General features: G+C 42.7%; 1 protein-coding gene across 1 annotated transcript; it reads left to right on the top strand.

Moving 5' to 3' along the window:
- Positions 1 to 634: 634 nt before the first annotated feature.
- LOC148900434 (paired amphipathic helix protein Sin3a-like) lies at positions 635 to 19,823 on the top strand. Its single transcript, XM_088992140.1, has 21 exons — positions 635 to 1,055; positions 3,247 to 3,457; positions 4,004 to 4,183; positions 4,291 to 4,397; positions 4,532 to 4,850; positions 4,943 to 5,194; positions 5,272 to 5,424; positions 5,635 to 5,790; positions 5,898 to 5,984; positions 6,061 to 6,179; positions 6,340 to 6,565; positions 6,664 to 6,780; positions 7,558 to 7,796; positions 7,902 to 8,085; positions 8,168 to 8,753; positions 8,850 to 9,019; positions 11,018 to 11,191; positions 11,264 to 11,350; positions 11,477 to 11,571; positions 13,548 to 13,755; positions 17,992 to 19,823. The coding sequence occupies exons 2-21, from the start codon at positions 3,269 to 3,271 to the stop codon at positions 18,205 to 18,207; spliced, it is 3,864 nt and encodes a 1,287-aa protein (XP_088848266.1). The 5' UTR covers positions 635 to 1,055; positions 3,247 to 3,268; the 3' UTR covers positions 18,208 to 19,823.
- The last annotated feature ends 498 nt before the right edge of the window (positions 19,824 to 20,321 follow it).

The raw sequence follows: 20,321 nt of genomic DNA, 5'->3' as shown, positions 1-20,321 counted from the left end.
CAGAAACCAGAGCAAACGTTCTAGGTTCTTACTTCATTGTACCTGTCATGCCAGACTAAGTTGTGTGATTGTAACACTCCATCAACCTGCCGGAGAGGACCTACTTGGATGGTCCAAGTGTACTCCAGTATCAGTGAACTTTCCACTTGCTTGCTGACAACTTTTCATGAGCAGCAAGTTCGCAGTATGGCTGCTCGGATGCTAAAAAGCCCTTCTCACGATCTGTTGCATTCAGCTGCAGGCTACGGTGTCGCACCTGTAGGACCCACAGGAGGATTATGTCCCACATGCTGTAATCCTCCTGGTGGTTCAGATATGTGTACACCCAAAAGGACTTTTATGCAAAATTTGTTTATTCTATAATACTGAGTGAAAAAAATGTAAATGGTTCCTGTAGATATGCCCGAACTTGCAGTTTACCCCAAACATTGCTGTTCTCTGCAGGGAAAATAATGTTTTCGAAATCTGAATAGAATAATAATGTCACTTCTGACCAAAGGGTCCCTTATTTCATTTCTCCAAACACACTCGCTCAAATAATACGATTGATGAAGAAAAACGTGTCAAATGATTAGTAATCTAAACATGTTTTATTGTTCTTGTTTAACACAGAGAAGAGCTTGCTCATATCGTGAGTTCAGTCGAGCATGTTTAGCTTGATTGAGATCTTTGAATTAACGTGTTAATTCTACGCCACATTACAGTCGAATAGAGGCCGACAAGTCCACATTCAATCGAGTTGAAATCTCCAGGTTCCCATAGTTAACCAGGCTCCCGCGTCAGTTTATTTGTTTTCTTCTCTTCAAGTAACCAATCACAGTAAAGTATGGGAGGAGACTTCCTCCATGACAGACACGCCCCTAGTGTTCAACGAACGCCGCTTCATACATACCCTGTTGTTAGCGGCGCCGACTATTTCATTTCTAGCTCTTGTCGTGGACAAGCTGTCAAACGAGCACGTCTTTTCACGGACATCTTAATGTGCTGATAAGTGTTACTGGAGGGAATCTTTCTCACTTGTGTGGAAGCGTCGTTGCTGGAGGCAGCCCAGCGAGGTAAGCTAAAGTAGCCAGTTAGCTTGCACTGGTGGGGATGGTTGTTGTGCTAACGTAGCACACTGGCGGCTACGTAACCTTGTCAAACAGGCAGAGTTTGACGACTCTGTTGTTATTTGATGGCAATGTTTTCATGTATTAGTGTCTTCCGGTTGTTTGAAACGCGAAGTTTCTGTAAAGGCGGTATCGGCTTTGGAAGTTACTTGGAAGTAAAGCTAACAAGGCAAGACTGTTCTTCTGAGCATGATTCCGCTGTCAGGCTAACCCCAAAAGGTGGACTTGGCAAGACGCTGTTTTGCCCCGTCTAGTTCACGGTGTGAGCTGCAAAGTTTGGTGAGACAAACGTTATTATTAGTGTGAAAGCGGTTGAACTCTGGACAACAGTGAATTACTGAGCAAACGTAATGTTGTACTCGTCGTAACGTGGAGGCTAGCGCAAAGGCAACGTTATTTAGCCAACACATTCGACTCCTCTCTTTTAGTTTCCAATTTACGGAGACGATTACTTGCCGCATACAGGCCGACACATGTCCTTCCTATATGTTACAGAGGACTCTTTAAGAGCTGGCGAATGCTCGTTTGCTCGCCATAGAACTTCATTTCGGTCGAATGCCAACGTCAGCCATCACACAAGCGAAAGCGGTCAGCTCGACGACAAGGGATGAGTTCAAGTCGGCATTTAGCTGGGAGGGGGAGGGGAAATGGAACGGCCTCACACACAGCAACAGCGAGCCAACCAGACAGAGGGAAAGCGACACGGCAGCAAATCGAAGCCTTTTAGTGTCGTTAGACAGCCAACTTCGTCGAATTGAACTCTTCGGCGGATTCGTTTTCGAATTTGGGCGACGTACTCGCTACTTGATTTGAATCGGGAACGATCCCCGCTCGTCAACACCGCGTGCTCCGTTAGCGTGTTGTCCCAATTTGGTGCAGAACCGCGAGTCGACGAGGCGGCACTGTGCTCGCCTGGAGTCTTCTCCCTCCCTTCCCAAAGCTGTGACGTCTGCCTGTACGCCCAGGGAGCGTCAACAAATGATATTTTTCCAAACACTATTCTGCTTGCATTATGACGCGGGGTACGAATTTAATTAAAAAAAAAATAAACTACAGTAAACCAAAAAAAGAACACGCGATAATGCCATTTTTAAATGAATGTACTTGACCAGTGATTTTCGACCACTAAACGTGCCATGATCCAATTTTCTAACTTGGTCAGAAATGTATTTGCTACAAATCATTAGATCGGGTCTATTTTTTTCCTCTAACAGGTGTAATTTAATAATAGACTTGTTACTCATACAACAGAATAAGTATTCAACTATAAATGCCAATATTCCACAGTGAGATTATGAGTGAATTGGACAAGAATAATTTTAGTTCAATTCACAGTGTTTCCCTTCCTATTTTCAGTTTGTTACTCATATTCATCCATTTTTGTAGGACTTATTGAAAAAGATAGTAAAAAGGGTCTTTCAATAAAACCATAAGAGCTAAAATGAAATGATTTCGAAATTATTGGGACCTTTGTTTGTGGTCTGTTAAACTCACTTGCCAATTACAATTTTGTGGATGAGCATTTAATTTCAAACCAAAATAAATGTACATATGTACAACTACGAGTGGATGACATTGATGCCTCGTTTGAGATATGAGTTCAGCGCAGATTCATGAGTTCACTGTGGGAAATGACTATTTTACATTACAATACATGTTGATTTATATAGCACTTTCACGACAGCTGATGCTGTAACAAAGTGCTGAACAAGAGTTTAATCAATCTTTCACTTTTTCTTGCTGAGAGCATAGTTTTGAGTATTTGTCACCATTCATGAAAAAAGTGGTTAATGACTCACAGCTGAACTACACTTATAACACATTACTAATTCGTTATATCATAATACACAAATATGTTTTACGGTAACACACCAAATCATTTTCAGTTGAAACACATACTCAACAGGATTCCCAAGTTAACTAAAAGAACAGTTGGATGTGGATATATTATTTGTATCCAGGTGCATTTCCACCCACTTTCTTCTACTTCTCAACTTCTCATTAGGGTCACTTGTGTTTTGTTTCACTCATACTGTACTCATCAGTTTTTTTTTCATTACGATGTGTGGTCTACACAAAGCAAGTTAATATTTGTACAAATATGTTCAAAGGCTCCTTTCCTTTTTTTCCCCTGTAGCTCCATTGAGTATGTTGAAACAATGAAGAGGCATGTGGAGGACCAGGAACCCTTATTTGCACCCCAGCAACCACATCGCACCCCAGTCCAGGGCATCGCCGAAAGCTTCCAGCACCGGGCTTTAGCCCCAACGTCTACTGTGATAGAGGCAGTTGCAGAGATAATGCAGCCATCATCTGGCATTCAGTATTCTCTTCCACAGGGTTACCAGGTATGATGCAACAGCAGGCTTCATAAGGACCATTTCCGCATACTTGTGGGCATCACGCTGTTTATTTGATTTGAATGATATTCAAGGAGACTGTTATTTTAAACAGATATAATTTGAGGGCCACTACCACTTAGTTTTTAATCCCGTGGAGCAATTATCCTTGGCAAAGTAAATCCATTAACTCTTTTTATCACTGCCAAGCACACTCTAAAGAGCATGATTCTGGAAGGGAGCGGTGGGGGTCCTGTGCTTGTGGCCATTTTTCCCTCATGTCACTCCTTCACCTACTGATGGTACCACTAGCGGAGAACATGAACAGCACTTTGAAAGAAAGCAGCCTAGTCTTCTGCAGCTTGTCTAATAAGGACCTAACATGCATATTTTGAACTATATGACAAACCCAATACCAAGGAAAGCTCGGGCAACACAAATACAAACCAGGAACCATTTTACCAGGCCACCCAATCAGTCCCAGTGCCAATGAGTCTCTGTGGTCTTCAGGCTAAAGTTCTTGCTGACTGAGTACTAAAATGTCTTTGTTATAAGGTACCAACAATGCCTCAGAGCACAAGTGGACATGGAGTTAACAGTTCTGCACAACATGTTGTAACTCATGCACATAGCATAGCAGTCCAATCCCAGGCCCCTGCGGTGGTCCAAGGTCACGGGCACCCAACTGCGCCCATGACTTCAGCACAAGGGCAGCAGCAGTTTCAGCGACTAAAGGTAAAGAAAAGATTAATCTGGAAAAGGAATGATTCGGAAAACGGTCAACGTATGCATTTGGTTAGGTTCTACACTATGCACTGATTTGTCAATGATATGTGCTTTAGGTTGAAGATGCTTTGTCGTATCTTGATCAAGTCAAACTTCAGTTTGGAAATCAGCCTCAAGTTTACAATGATTTCCTGGATATTATGAAAGAATTCAAGTCACAGAGGTAATCTCAAATAAAATATAAAATGTTTAAATAGTGCATAGTTATAGTTGTAGTTCTATTTTGTATGTTTCAGATTTAACTCTCGCAATAAAAGACAACAACAAATCCAACTATTTCTTTTTTTTCTATTGCAGCATAGACACTCCAGGTGTTATCAGTCGCGTGTCTCAACTCTTCAAGGGCCACCCAGATCTCATTATGGGCTTCAATACATTCTTGCCACCTGGATATAAAATTGAGGTTCAAACCAACGATCTGGTCAATGTGACCACGCCAGGCCAGATTCACTACATCACGCCTCATGGCATATCTGTTCAAAATATCCCTGTAAGTGGAACACCAAGCCAGCCCGTGAACCAGCATCAGCACCAGACGGTGCCACAGGCCAGCCCGCACACTGCTACTGTCACCCCACCTGTCCCCACCCAGCCTGCAGCCACTAAAGTCAACAAGGTATTAGCAGGCTCGGTTTGTTCTCTAATTTAATTTAGGTTTTGGACAAGCACATATGCAAAGTTTGTTTGTTTGTTTGTTTGTTTCAAAAGGCCTTGCAGTCCCCAGCCCACACGCCGACCAGCCAGCCAAACCCATCCATCCCAGCTTATTCCTCACCGTGCTCACCTTCAGTTCAGTCTCACACACCAGTCAGCAGCACACCGTCGGGTGGGCCGCCTCCACAGAACAATCAGCCAGTTGAATTCAACCACGCCATAAACTACGTAAACAAGATCAAGAATCGCTTCCAGGGTCAGCCAGACATCTACAAAGCCTTTCTGGAAATCCTGCATACATACCAGGTCAGGAACGACTCAAACTTGTGTAGGAATACGATTGTATATTTTACAGTTGATTTATATGTGCCCATTTACTGCAGAAAGAGCAACGGAATGCAAAGGAGGCCGGAGGCAATTACACTCCAGCTCTAACTGAGCAGGAAGTCTACACTCAAGTGGCACGGCTCTTCAAGAACCAGGAAGACCTGCTGTCAGAATTTGGACAGTTCCTCCCTGACGCAAACAGCTCACTTGTGAGTATTTTATCATCTTCTGATATGAGAAATCCAAATTTTGAGCAAGTTGCTACAGCAGTACCAGGTTTTGACTCCTGTTCAGAGATCAGTTTTTGTTCCCTCGATGCATGCACAATGGGTTTCTCTTTGTTCCCCAAACATCATGTGTCCTGTGAAATGTTAGTGACAAATGTTTCATGAAATACTAATTTTCCTTTCTCTGTTCAGCTGCTAGGGAAAACTGCACCTGACAGGGCAGAGTCTGTGCGTAATGACCATGGCGGTACAGTCAAAAGACCCCTACCAAACAATAAACAGAAATTAAGCCACAATGGGCTTGCTGTCAAAAGGCCTGGAGCTGTGGGAGTTCCACCACTTGTTAAGGTAAATGTCGTCTTCACATTGCCCCTTTTTTAAGGTTCCATCAATGAAACCATAACAAAAATAGTGTGCCAATTTAAAATGTTCTTATTGATTTAACGTTTTTGCAGAAGAAACCCAAACTAGTTGGCAAGGACCATGGCCTCGGTGAACTCGGAAAGCAGAGCAACAGCACTGAAACTATGTTCTTTGATAAGGTGAACATTGTCAAAATTGTCCTCATTAAATATACATGAGCTTCAAGAAAGCATTTTTGACTCTTTGCTAAAACAGGTCAAGAAAGCTCTCAGGAGTTCAGAGGCATACGAAAGCTTCCTGCGTTGTTTACACATCTTCAACCAGGAAGTGATTTCACGTGCTGAATTGGTTCAGTTAGTCATTCCATTTCTAGGGTGAGTCCTCATTCACCTCTCTGATTGATTTCAGTGTTATAGTCAATTCTGTTGAACATACTTTACTTGGATGGTATGATGCCATACACATACATTTGATGTGAACTTTTTCAACATTGTATGGATCTGTATCTCACACAACTCTTACCACAATTGACAGAAAATTCCCAGAACTGTTTACATGGTTTAAAAACTTCCTGGGCTACCGAGAGTCCAGCCATGGGGAGTTGAGCCATGCGGAGAGTTTACCGAAGGAGCGGGCAACAGAGGGCATCGCCATGGAGATTGACTATGCATCCTGCAAGAGGCTCGGCTCCAGCTACAGGGCACTCCCAAAAAGCTACCAGCAGCCTAAATGCACCGGAAGGACGCCACTATGTAGAGAGGTCAGTTCCAATGTCTTTGTTTCGACCTTTCAGCTCCTTTTGGGTTGCGATCGTTCTTGAGTCAATTTTAAATTAAGGCAATGAATGTTCCGTTTCAGGTTCTGAATGACACATGGGTGTCATTTCCATCATGGTCTGAGGATTCGACTTTTGTAAGCTCCAAGAAGACACAGTATGAAGAGCACATTTACAGATGTGAAGATGAGCGTTTTGAGGTAAGATGTCCTTTTTTGCCACTGTACACTCTTTTTAAGGATATTTTTTTCTTCAATTAACTCATCAAGACAAATCATTCTGTATCGTATTTCAAGACTGTATGACAGTACTTTGATGTGCTGCAGCCAGGAGTAGTGTCTTTTTCAGTCTTAATTAACAGAACAAGCACCAGAAGTTCTTAAACTGGAGTCTCTGCTCTGGGAATCTGTGAACTGTAGCCTGGGAGTACACAAAATAATTGAGAATAAATAGTTTGATAATTTGTTTAAGTGCAGACCTACATGAAGCCTTCTTCCCCAAGAAAAAGATATACACTAATTAACTGACATTTTCTAGCGTTCCATCTATTAAAAGCTCTGATATGGGTGTGACGCATCATCACATGAATCTGATAAGCAGTCATGGATAAATTTGGCTATGCCCCATTCTGTTAAAAAAATCATGAATATTTAGGTTGGAACGTGAAAAGATACATTCCCATATCAGTTAGGAGCATACTAATTATGCGTTATTTGGATGATTGGGGGATGGGGGGAGCGGAGGAGCATGGTATCTCCTCTCTGAGCGTTCCTGAGAACACCTGATACACACATGTGAACACCGTCATCTAATGTCTGTGGATTTTGATACGGTAACCATTTAAAATGATTACTTTCAGTCATTTTTTGGTTAACTTCCCAGCTTTTCATTTGTGGCTTTGATGTAATTTCTAATGCTGACCCATTTTCTCACCATTTGTAGTCTTTAATCATTTCCTTGTCATTGCATCCTCTCAGCTTGATGTCGTGCTGGAGACCAATCTTGCTACAATTCGAGCACTGGAGTCAGTCCAACAGAGGCTTTCGCGAATGTCTGCAGAGGAGCAGCTGCGCTTCAAGCTGGACAACACATTGGGGGGGTCCTCAGAGGTCATTCACCGCAAAGCTATTCAGAGGATATACGGGGACCGGGCCCACGACATCATCGATGGTCTCAAGAAGAACCCAACCGTGTGTGTCCCCATAGTGCTAAAAAGGTTAATAACATGCATTCTATTTTAAATTTTTATTCATTAATTATTTTGTGTATGTACCTGCTTTGAACGGAAACTGAGACAATGCATTTTCATTCATGGCTTCAGGTTAAAGATCAAAGAGGAAGAGTGGAGAGAAGCCCAGAGAGGCTTCAACAAAATTTGGCGGGAGCAGAATGAAAAGTATTATCTGAAGTCACTCGACCACCAAGGCATCAACTTCAAACAGAATGATACCAAAATGTTTCGCTCCAAGACCCTTCTCACTGAAATTGAAATGCTGTATGATGAGGTGAGAGATTGCTTGACACACAAAATGAGTGTCAATACTTGCATGACGTCATCCTTAATCAATGTGTGGCTGTGTGCCGTAGCGGCAAGAGCGTGTCTTGGAGGACCCTGCCGTTGCCACTCCTTGCGGCCCGCACATGAACTTGGCCTACGAAGACAGTCAGATTGTCGAGGACGCGGCGGCCCTCATTATTTATCACGTGAAGAGACAAGTGGGAATCCAGAAGGACGACAAATACAAGATCAAACAGATTATACACCACTTCATACCCGATCTCCTTTTCGCACGGCGAGGTGAGCTCTCCGATGTGGAGGATGAGGAAGAGGAGGAGGATGTGGAGGACATGGATGCCGAGTCGGATGGCGCCAAAAAACACAACGGCCTGCCGGGCAGCAGCCCATCAAAGTCCAAGCTCCTTTTCAGCAACACGGCAGCTCAAAAGTTGCGCGCCACAGATGAGGCGTATAATTTGTTCTTTGCGAACAACTACTGGTACATCTTCTTGCGCCTTCATCACATCCTCTGCACTCGTTTACTGCGAATCTATGGCCAGGCTGAAAAGCAGATTGAGGAGGATGCTCGCGAGAGAGAATGGGACAAGGAAATGTTTGGCCTCCAAAAAGAAAAGAGTGAAAATACAGCCTTGCAGCTTAAGATGAGAGAACCAAGTAAGTGTATTGTACTAGAATTGCTCTCTTGTTTCCGGTAATGTTACTAAAGAGTCATCTCATCTCCAATGCTTACCTTTCTTTTTCTTCTTCCAGTGGACGTTGAAGTCGAGGATTACTATTCTGTCTTTCTGGAAATGGTGCGCAGCCTTTTAGATGGTAACATGGAACCAGCTCAGTATGAGGATTCCTTGAGGGAAATGTTTACTATCCATGCTTACATTGCCTTCACCATGGACAAGCTCATCCAGAGCATTGTGCGGCAGGTCAGCATACCCCACTGATTTTTATTTATTGTAGCTCAACAATTAATATAAATGAGAAATAATCATTGTAGGGTTTCACATTAACTGTGGCCCGACTTGCTCAGTAGGTTTTGGGCCTCCAAAAATGGGCTACAAGGGAAATGGTCAGATTCGGACTGAAACACATTTATTTCCGTGAGAAACCATCTGAAACAGGTTTATGTTCTGATGCAAGAAACAAACACTCTGCGCAAATGACTCAGATTGTGAATGCTGTGTGACCAAATCCAGAAAACAGGTGAACTGTGATCACAGCACTGTGATGTCATTTTCAATTGACAGCGAGTTGCAGCAAAAGGCAAAATGGCCACTCCTTGAGATTGACAAAAACGAGTGGAATTAGGCTTAATTTGTATTCCAAAAATGTATTCCTAATCCGAATGCTGTGTTTCGACTAGTGGTTGCGCATATTATTGTAAACAGCATTTTTGACATGCCTCTGGTGATCATGACTTTCTTTAGCAGCAAAATAATAATAACGAAGTAAAAAAAAACTATTCTGTCATAACCCACGCTGGGTTGATTCAGGTCTTATTTCTCGCTTCCATCTATTAATTCCTCGAGTTATATTTTAGATAATTTACTGTATGTATATACACATGTCAGAAGGCCTGAATGTCGTTCCCTCAGGTCCTCTGGACACGGTGCAACATTGCGCCCCCTTAGACTTTGTGTCCACTTTCAACTCATTGTAATGTGGCTTCCTCTGGTGGAAAGGCCGCACCATTGCATCCCTCCTTTCCATTTGGAATTTTAAGGGACAACCGACACCATATTTTTGTTAGTTTTCTAACTGACATCACAAAAACGTTTTATAGCATGTAAAATGCCCAAAACACGCAGGCTGATATTTTAGTCAAACGCAAAACACCAATAAAAATGACTTAAAGTTGCCCAAAATTGCCACTAATGAGCTTGAAACTGTAGAGATTCAGAACGAATCAGCCCTTGTTTGTGACGTCACATCGGGAACCAGGGCTATCCTGGCCCACCCACAAACTGGCTTTCTCCAGAATCAAAACAATGGCTTAAGAAAGTTCAGATTTGGAGATGATGCTTTATTGTTACTCATTCAGTTATGAATATGATTCAAATAGTGAATAACTGAGCGAGTTGCTTGTTCTGTAGCCACAAAGGGACATAAGTCTTCTTGTGCCGGTCCCAATCCCGGATAAATACAGAGGGTTGTGTCATGAAGGGCATCCGATGTAAAAGCTTGGCCAAAACAAACACGTGGATCAAACCTCTAACGATGGAGGACACTGATTTGCTGTGGCGACCCCTTGAAGGGAAAAGCCGAAAGGAAAAGAAGAAGAAGCCCATTGATGTTGGGCCCTGAATTTACACTCACTATGGCATTGTTATTTGACAAAGCAATAATGGATCCTGAAAGCATGGAGGCAAAATTTCATCACTGTTGTGCAGCCACCAAAGATGCTTTTCATTCAGTCTCATTTAAGTTTGCGTTGTGAGGAACAACATGGTCAGCTAAGCGAAATTGAGCTATACCCACGAATTATTTCGCTCCACTTGATTATTCAATAATTTACTGCGAGACGATGTGCAAAAATGTGTCCACTCCTTTGCCGGGGTTTTTGTCATTTTCACTTAAATTGCAGGACCCACAGAATACGGTATTGCGTTTTAGGACTACATAAATATTCAATTCAGTGTAAAAAAATCTTAGAATCTCTTCTTTCATCAGAAAAAAAGAGTTAATTCCTAAGTTGTATGGGTCTGAAGTTATCTGCACTAACATGGACAAAGGGCAAATCTTGCCCCGCCGTAGAAGGGAAAAAACACTGCCACAGGTCTGATCAGCGCTTTATCGTCAGTCCATGCAAGAAAAACCAAAACGCGAACAAATTGGGGAATGGCAGCGAATGAGTTAATCTTCCCCATTCCCCATTGTAGTTTTCCCGAGTGGCCTTTTTATCACACAGACAATGTTTTTTACAGCTCCAACACCTCGTCACCGATGATACATGCGCCCGGGTGATGGACTTGTACCTGAGCGAAATTGCTAATAAAGCCACGGGCGGTTCCCTGGCCACTCAAGCATCCCGTGCCACAGCAGAGGGCACTTACCAGCGCAAATCGGAACAGCTCATGTCTGAAGAGAACTGCTTCAAGGTACCGTCAACCCAAGTCTGTTAGTCTTCTTTGGCTGCCCGCTGAACTCTCATCTTTTCCTGTTTTGTCCAGTTGATGTTTATGAAGAACCACGACTCTGTTTGTGTGGCCATGGAGCTGCTGGACACAGAAGAGGAGAACTCTGACGAGCCTGCAGAGGCAAGTACTCGGATAATCAGACAACGGCCTCATACTGACTTTTCAGAGAGTCTTTGGTTAGTTGTCCTAGATTCGAAATTTGACCATAAACCTTCATTTCAAATTCCTTTGTCATGTCCTCAACAGAGGTGGTCGGACTACGTTGGGAGATACCTGAAGTCGGATTCAACATCTGTAGAGCTCCGTGAGCATTTCACTCAGAAGCCGGTGTTCCTGCCCAGGTGAGGCCCCAGCCTTGTCTCCTTCTTGTCTGCTCTCTTTCAACTTCCGTCCTGATCCTCCGCTGTTGGTGTGCCAAAATCCTCCTCACAAACAAGAGCAGTAGCATGTCGGCCAGGAAAAAAATGTGTGTTCATGCACAGAAAACCCAGTCAAGATGTGACCACCATAATGACGCCGCAGTTACAATGGAAGCCTGTTCAGTTTCAGACCTCTGCCTCATAACAAAGATTGCACTTTATGTGGTCATTCTTTTAACAAAAGGGAATTTATGTATCCGATCATTTGTTTCCTGTTTTTAACAGGGTTTTATTTATAAGTTAAATATTTTTTAAAAAGGGGTTGACTTTGTCCTGGTTTAGAATTTCCACTTTAGCAGACTTTTGGTTTGATGACTCTTTACTATGTGTTGAATTGAAGTGCTGATTTCGGTGTGTGACGTCACAACATATAGACGCACATTTAGAGTAAAACAAATGGGTTGGACTTGATGTCATGTTATTTCAATTTTCTACAACTTACTTGGCCTGAGTTTGACTACTGAACAACAGACTCTTGTATCAGGATTTTGTGAACAATAGCTTCAACTTATCATGCCATCTTTGCAAGTGTATTCAAAGCAAAAGTCACGTACGTGACCTCATCTCTGTTCACGAATGTAAATGTGCGTTACAATCCGGTGTTCCGTTTGTAAGGACCAGGGAACGTGCACTCCCCGTTGTTGTTGTGGTTGAGGTTTTATCACCATTTGGTAGATTTGTGCTCAAGTTTTTTTCTCGAACTCTGATCAAGCACATTTTCTGCATCACTTGTAAAGAGGAATAGGGTTTGTCAATAAAAAATATCATCTAAATTGTACGCGCATATGTTGGTCTATTTCTTTCTTGGCAAGTTGTGCATGAAAGCGTTTCTGTGTCTGCTTTGTCATAACGTTCCACATGTGACAGCCTGTCTTGTAAAGTCTGGCACTCATTGAGTGTTTTTTGTTTTTTGAGATGGCTGTCCAGAACCATATTCATTTCAGAACGAGACCTTTGCGCTTTGTCCTTCTTTGTTTCAACCCATTGCACAAATTATTTTCTCTGGCTGATGGTTTGTCATTGGGCTCACCCACATCTTATCCCTCCCCCCGCCTCCCCACTAAATCTATGAGAGGTCAGCAGCACAGGAGTAAAAAAAACTGTCCATCTTCACCCCCCATCAAACAAAAAAAAAACTCAGTTGCAGCACAGATGCAGTTTCTTTTCCTGTTTTGTTGCGTTGGTTCTCATCTCATAATCATAACACTACATTGTTGGTGACAGTATGTGAACATCTTAAGTATTTTCCGCTCATATTTTGGATTGGTATCCAACAAGGCAGCAATTCTGTAGTGTTTGTTTCTAACAGTTTAACCTGAAATTGGCCTGGAAAGACTGTGTCTTGTCTTTTTAAGTGGAGCCCTGAATGCAAAAATATGCCTCATGCACTCAGTCCCCGCTCACCCATACTCTCTGTGGTAAGTACACATTTCAAACTTTCATTCCAGTGGGGTGATTATTTTCTTCTTTGTACAGTATTGGACTCAATGAACACTAAAATGACTTTTTTTCTTTTCTTTTTTTTGCGTGTGGATTTTCACTGTGACTGTGCTACAGTCAGTTTCACTGTATCGGAAATATTACGACTGCTGCCTCTGCTGCTCTTATAGATCCCCCATATCCCGAATGATTTGACCTCCTATCTTATTCTGTTCCTCGGTGAGTTGCAATGCATGGCTGTAAACATTCTTTTGAAAGGGACAGTCTTCTCAAATTTGACAAGACAGCTTTTTTATTGTGTGTACGGCTGTGAAATAGCATGTGACATGCTGAACGCAATATCAATACATTTTTAACGTAACCTGTAAACATGATACCCTTTTGACGTGCAAAATTCTGACTTGGAGTGTTTGGAGTTATCCAGTCGGACTCCTGACAACTGCTCTTTTGGCTTTCAGGAACCTGAGAAGAATAAGAAAGTGCCAGAGAGGATTGGGACAGCTGCAACAGGATAGGATGACTACAGGCCCCTCGGATGAATCGCAAGGTGACAAGAGCAAACTGAAGATGGAGTGCATGTTCAAGCTCAACTCCTACAAGATGGTCTATGTCTGCAAGTCAGAGGACTTCATGTACAGGCACACTGCTCTGAGACGAGCTCATCAGGCAAGTTCCACACACAGTTTGTCAGTAGCGGGTCGTGCATGTCAACCTGAGGCCTTCAGTAGTGCTACGTCTGAATCAATCCACAGCTGCGAGTGTGGTGTGATTTACTAAATGTCCACTCAAGGATGCCATTCGCCAGAAAATAACTGAACTTGTGACTTGAAGAAACTTAAGAAATACTGTCATTAAACTGTTAACATTTTGACTATGAACATGTGGATTCATGATAACCTCATAAAATTGCAATATTATTTGCTATTTTTGCTAGCTTGGGAGCTGTCCAACCTTTCTTAATGATGTCCATCTCTTGAAAAGGGCTTTAACAGTATATCTGCAACCAAACCCATTTCTTTTCCTGCTTCAGCCATTGTGGCTTGAAAAAAATCACTATTAAATCGACACAACAATATAATTGCGTATGTAGCACGTCAAAGATACAGTGTGCTAGCTCTGGCCAGTATGCTCTTATCACTAGCGGCTAGTGATACTATAATTGGCTAGTGACTAGCCAAACAATCATGAGACTAGCCAATCATAGTTTGCGAAACTTGTGACGTTTCCAGTGCCTTCCAGCAGGCCTTGGGTTGCCGACTCGAACTCCGATTGCTTAAAGCAACAGCTTCATCGGCACGTCTGTGTAGGCTCTCAGTCGTACAGGAGTGGTCCATTGATGAAAAGGTTTCTTCGGTCATTTCTTAGACATTAGAGGTAATCAGATTAGCTTCAAGGAGTAATCTACTGCTCCCCCAAGTTTAGAGCAGGGACCTATCAGAGCAGTGGTCTGGCACTGCCGCCTCTGTCAATTAGGGATACGTGTGTGTGTGTGTGTGTGTGTGTGTGTGTGTGTGTGTGTGTGTGTGTGTGTGTGTGTGTGTGTGTGTGTGTGTGTGTGTGTGTGTGTGTGTATATATATATATGTGTGTGTGTGTGTATATATATATATATATATATATATATATATATATATATATACACACACATACATATATATGTATGTATGTATGTATATATATATATATATATATATATATATATGTATGTATATATATATATATATATATATGTGTATATATATATATCTATGTATATATATATATATATATATATATATATATATATATATATATATATATATATATATATATATATATATATATATATATATATATATATATATATATATATATATATATATATATATATATATCGCATCTCGTCCATCTCCGCTTTGTTCCAGTAGCCCATTTATTGAGAGATAAGATCATGGCAAGAATGAAAACTGGGCAACCAAGAAACCGATTACAACGGCTATGTGAAGTACCACCTGAAAGTCTCATGGAAACTGTGAATGCAGCACTGAGAGCGATCCCGACCGGAACGATCACGGAAACCAATGAGCTGATATACGCTTCAGCATCAGTGATCCAAGAGCAACTGTGAGTGCCACGATATTCGTTACCCACCATGGAAAAGACGGTTGGATGCTAAGATCAAGGCGGCTCGGAAAGATGTGAGTCAATTGACAGAGACCCAGAGAGGTGTGAATAAAAGGCCAATACCCAAGAGGTACATGCAGATAACCATACCTGAAGCACTCGAAACTGCCAAACAAAGGCTCCAGGCCTTGTCCAGTCGCCTAAAGAGGTACACGAAAGAGAATGAGGCCAGAAGAATAAACAGGCTGTTCGCAACACAACCTGCGAAAGTGTACGCTCAGTGGCAGGGTTCTAACAGCAGAGCAGACCCTCCAAGGCTGGAAACTGAAAGATACTGGAAAGGCATATGGGAGAAGGAGGTCGCACATAACAGCAGTGCACAATGGCTGGTGACTCTGAAAGAGGAGCACAGCAACCTCCCTGAACAGAACCCAGTTACCATCACAGCGGCAGATATACAAGAAAGAGTCTCGGGTATGACTGGACGGCACCAGGCCCGGATATGGTCCACACCTACTGGCTAAAGAAACTCACAGCACTCCACGAGCGCCTAGCAGCACAAATGAACCAGTTGCTGATGGATGGGACTCACCCAGGATGGCTAACTGAAGGGCGAACAATCCTGATCATGAAGGATTCCACAAAGGGCGCAGTTCCTTCCAACTATCGGCCAATAACCTGTCTCTCCACAACATGGAAGCTCATGTCAGGCATCATTGCGGCTAAGATAAGTGGACACATGGATCAATACATGAGCAAAGCACAGAAAGGCATTGGTAGAGATACTAGAGGTGCCAAACATCAGCTGCTGGTTGACAGAACAGTCGCACAAGACTGCGGGTCCCGACATACCAACCTGTGCAAAGCCTGGATTGATTACAAGAAAGCATATGACTCGATGCCACACACATGGATCACTGAATGCTTGGAGTTGTATAAGGTCAACAGGACCCTGAGAGCCTTCGTTGCAAACTCGATGTGGAAAACCACACTTGAAGCCAATGGCAAGCCACTAACGCAAGTGTCCATCAAATGTGGCATATACCAAGGTGATGCACTCTCACCACTGCTGTTCTGCATAGGACTGAACCCCCTCAGCCAAATAATCGCCAAGACAGGCTATGGATACCGCCTCAGAAATGGAGCTACAATCAGTCACCTCCTCTACATGGATGGCATAAAGCTGTATGCTAAGAGCGAAAGGGACATAGACTCCCTGATCCACACAACCAGGATCTACAGCCGTGACATTGGGATGTCATTCGGGCTGGAGAAATGTAGTCGGATGGTGACTAAGAGGGGCAAGGTAGTCCACACTGAAGGGGTCTCACTCCCTGAAGGAACAATAGCAGACATTGAAAACAGCTACAAGTACCTCGGTATACCACAGGCCAATGGCAACCTCGAATTAGCAACAAGGAAAGCGGCTACGACCAAATACCTCCAGCGGGTGAGGCAAGTCCTATGAAGCCAGCTCAATGGCAAGAACAAGACCCGGGCAATAAACAGCTATGCCCTGCCAGTGATCAGATACCCTGCAGGAATAATAAGGTGGCCAAAGGAAGAGATTCAGACCACGGATGTTGAGACCCGAAAACTCCTCACCATGCATGGAGGGTTCCATCCCAAATCCTGGTTGAATCACTGGTTGAAAATCACTTCATTAGAATCTGATTAGAATTAGAGGGACAACTCATATTAGAGGCTTTGGAGAGAAAGTCAGAGAGGCCAGACTGAGATGGTTTGGACATGTCCAGAGGAGAGAGAGTGACTATATCGGAAGAAGGATGCTGAGCCTTGAACTGCCAGGCAGGAGACCGAGAGGAAGACCGAAGAGGAGGTTTATGGATGTGGTCAAAGAGGACATGAAGGTAGCTGGTGTGAGAGATGAGGATGCACAAAACCGGGTTAGATGGAGGGGGTCGCTGTGGCGATCCCTGAAGGGCAAGGGCGAAAGGAAAAGAAGATACAGGGCCAGAGTTACCAGCACAACTTTAATTCGCTGACGAAGCTCTTTGGATGAGGGGGGGGGGGAAATCCGATGACGACTGAAGAAAACTTTTCATCGAAGTTTCATCGACATTGATTTTTATGCTCCAGGGCCTGCTGAACTGATTGTGAGGGCATCCAGGTAGATTTCTGACCCTGGTAACAAGTGAGGGCTGAAATGTGATTGGTTAAATGCTTAAATACGAAATACATCTGGAAGTAACACAAAAAGGGAAAGGCATTGAAAGGAAACTGAAAGACAATTTGGAATTATTTAATAAAAAAATTATGGACAAAATATCATTAACATTCGTCTTCTTCTTTTCCTTTCGGCTTTTCCCTTCAAGGGGTCGCCACAGTGAATCAGTTACCTTCATCTTCATAAATTTGATTGGCATGTTTGTTTTGGCCCAGCTTTTATGTCGGATGCCTTTCCTGACACAACCCTCTGTATTTATGCGGGCTTGGGACAGGCACAAGAAGACACTGGCTTGTGTCCCATTAGTCTGTGATTCAGAGATTTTTAGGCCAGCAGTAAAGGCCTTGCAGGCCCTGACAGCTCACCACTACAGTTTGTTCTTGTGGGTTCTTCTGCTCCTCAAGCAGAAACCCATTCATTCATATTTGATCCCGGGTGTCTTCATTAGGGTCGATGGACCACGCATCATCTGCAGCCTTGTAACACAAAAAGTGTCGGAAGTAAACGTTTGTAACAGTTATGTAAATGTATCATTTTGTCAATTGGTTGTACCCAAAGTCCACCCTCCGCCCCTTTTAATTTTTTTTTATCCCCAATGCGTGTATCTTACAGTCCCACAAGCGGGTCCACAGACGCCTGCACAGACGTTTTCAAGCCCGGTTAGACACCTGGGCCACGGAGCATGTGACAAGCGACATGGCCGACGAATGCCGGAAGTGGCTGATGGGAGAAGGACAAGAAGGCTTGCTGCCCTGCAGTACCACGTGCAATCCAGAGATCCTGCACTATCTCACTGTTAACAAGTACAGAGTCAAGTACAGAACATAGTCGTATCAGCGACCACATGGTAGGACTGTCTATGGACATTGAATGAAACTTCATTCTTCACTCTGCCTCTTCTTTTGACAACTTTCGGCCGCTCGTTTTGTCACTCAATGCAGGCAAATTTCTCACTTTTCCATGATAGAAAATCTGATTTTTAACAAAGTTAATCCCTCCTAACTTCTTGTAAATGGATTGTCAGTAGCTTGGCATCTCTTCAAGAAAAGAAAAAACTCAAGCTCGGCTTAGTTATGTCTTTGGGTCACGACAAAATTTGTGATTCCAGCTGTAAAAGTGGGCAGCTTGCGAATGTTTCCCTTGCTGGCAAAGGTGCACTCATGCACGCTGGAGTCCACAGCTCTACTACGTTCATTCAATCAGGACAAGCCAGCCACTTTTTGTAAATGATTCTCGATGTGTACGGCACTGTTTTATTCTAGTGGCGATATTTAGCTAGATACAGCTAAATACAAAATGTACAGTAACTTTTTTTGCTTTGTGTGTTTGTAATGACTACAATATGGGGGGGGGGGTAGGTGAGAGACCTGTTGGTGTGGTGGCGGTTTGGTGAAGGTCAAGAAAGGCTTGACCTTCACCAGGCGACCAACATTCTTCAAGATGAAACCGTCTACAATTTTAAACCGTCTTTGGCATCGCTACGACTTCTGGTTTTAAAACGACCGACTGTATCCAAATAGCATTTTGTGCTCGTGTGCGCAGAGTTCCCTCTGTTTTAGTTTTATTCTTATTATTGTTTTCTTTTTTTGGATGTCCAGTTTTCAAGACTATCGAACCAACAGCGGCTCTCTCATTGTATTTACGTTTGTCCAAATGATCCGTATCTGTGTGACAGATATGACGCTTTGAATGTGTGTATTTTCCCCATGTTCAGTGTCAATGTCTCCTCTCACCGGTGTAATATAGTAGTTCTCTTTGTGAATGTCAGCCATGTACAGTATTTGGGCCAGCTAAACTAGTCAGCAATACTTCTACCCCACTGTGAATGTCAATGGTTGTCAAACATTGCCTCTCTTAAGCTCATCCTAAACTGCAAATATTGATCTTGAAATTGTAGATATTTTAGGATTATGTGAGGGCAGTAACTTTTAATGAATAATAACCTGAGGCTGTGAAGCGGTGGAATTCAGCCCGTGACGCCAACTTAGACCTGTCACATGCAAATATTGTACTGAAAAAAAAAAAAAAACAGAACTTTACGTGCGCTATCTAAAAAAAGACACAAATGCTTTTTTATGTCACCATGTGACATGAAATCATAAATGTTTCCTGTTTCCGTTAATATTAGCATTCCCCAAATTATTTGCATTTGCCGAATGCCAGAATAATGAGTGATGGATGGTTCTTAAAAAATTTTTTTATGACTTTAACATCAGAGACATTTTCACACGGTACTGTGTGTGACTTGGTTGAAACATTGGATGGTGTAAGTGAGTTGATTTGATCGGCCATCTTGCTTGTGCGTGCCTTTTCAGCACTGGCCATAATTTTCAAGAGGATTGAGATTTGCTTATGGATTTTTTTTATCCTTTAAAATACATTGCAATCAATTTGGCAGTGTGATTTAGGTAATTGTCTGAAGCATTTATGCCAGAGCTTCAACTTCCTGGCTGAGTGCTGATTTCGGTGTGTGACGTCACAACATATAGACGCACATTTAGAGTAAAACAAATGGGTTGGACTTGATGTCATGTTATTTCAATTTTCTACAACTTACTTGGCCTGAGTTTGACTACTGAACAACAGACTCTTGTATCAGGATTTTGTGAACAATAGCTTCAACTTATCATGCCATCTTTGCAAGTGTATTCAAAGCAAAAGTCACGTACGTGACCTCATCTCTGTTCACGAATGTAAATGTGCGTTACAATCCGGTGTTCCGTTTGTAAGGACCAGGGAACGTGCACTCCCCGTTGTTGTTGTGGTTGAGGTTTTATCACCATTTGGTAGATTTGTGCTCAAGTTTTTTTTCTCGAACTCTGATCAAGCACATTTTCTGCATCACTTGTAAAGAGGAATAGGGTTTGTCAATAAAAAATATCATCTAAATTGTACGCGCATATGTTGGTCTATTTCTTTCTTGGCAAGTTGTGCATGAAAGC

Source organism: Hippocampus bargibanti, linkage group LG03, assembly GCF_051943395.1.
Source record: "Hippocampus bargibanti isolate YZ-2025 linkage group LG03, ASM5194339v1, whole genome shotgun sequence".
Lineage (NCBI taxonomy): Eukaryota > Metazoa > Chordata > Actinopteri > Syngnathiformes > Syngnathidae > Hippocampus > Hippocampus bargibanti.
The sequence above is the reverse complement of the archived record's forward strand: the minus strand, read 5'-3'. Positions and strand labels throughout refer to the sequence as shown.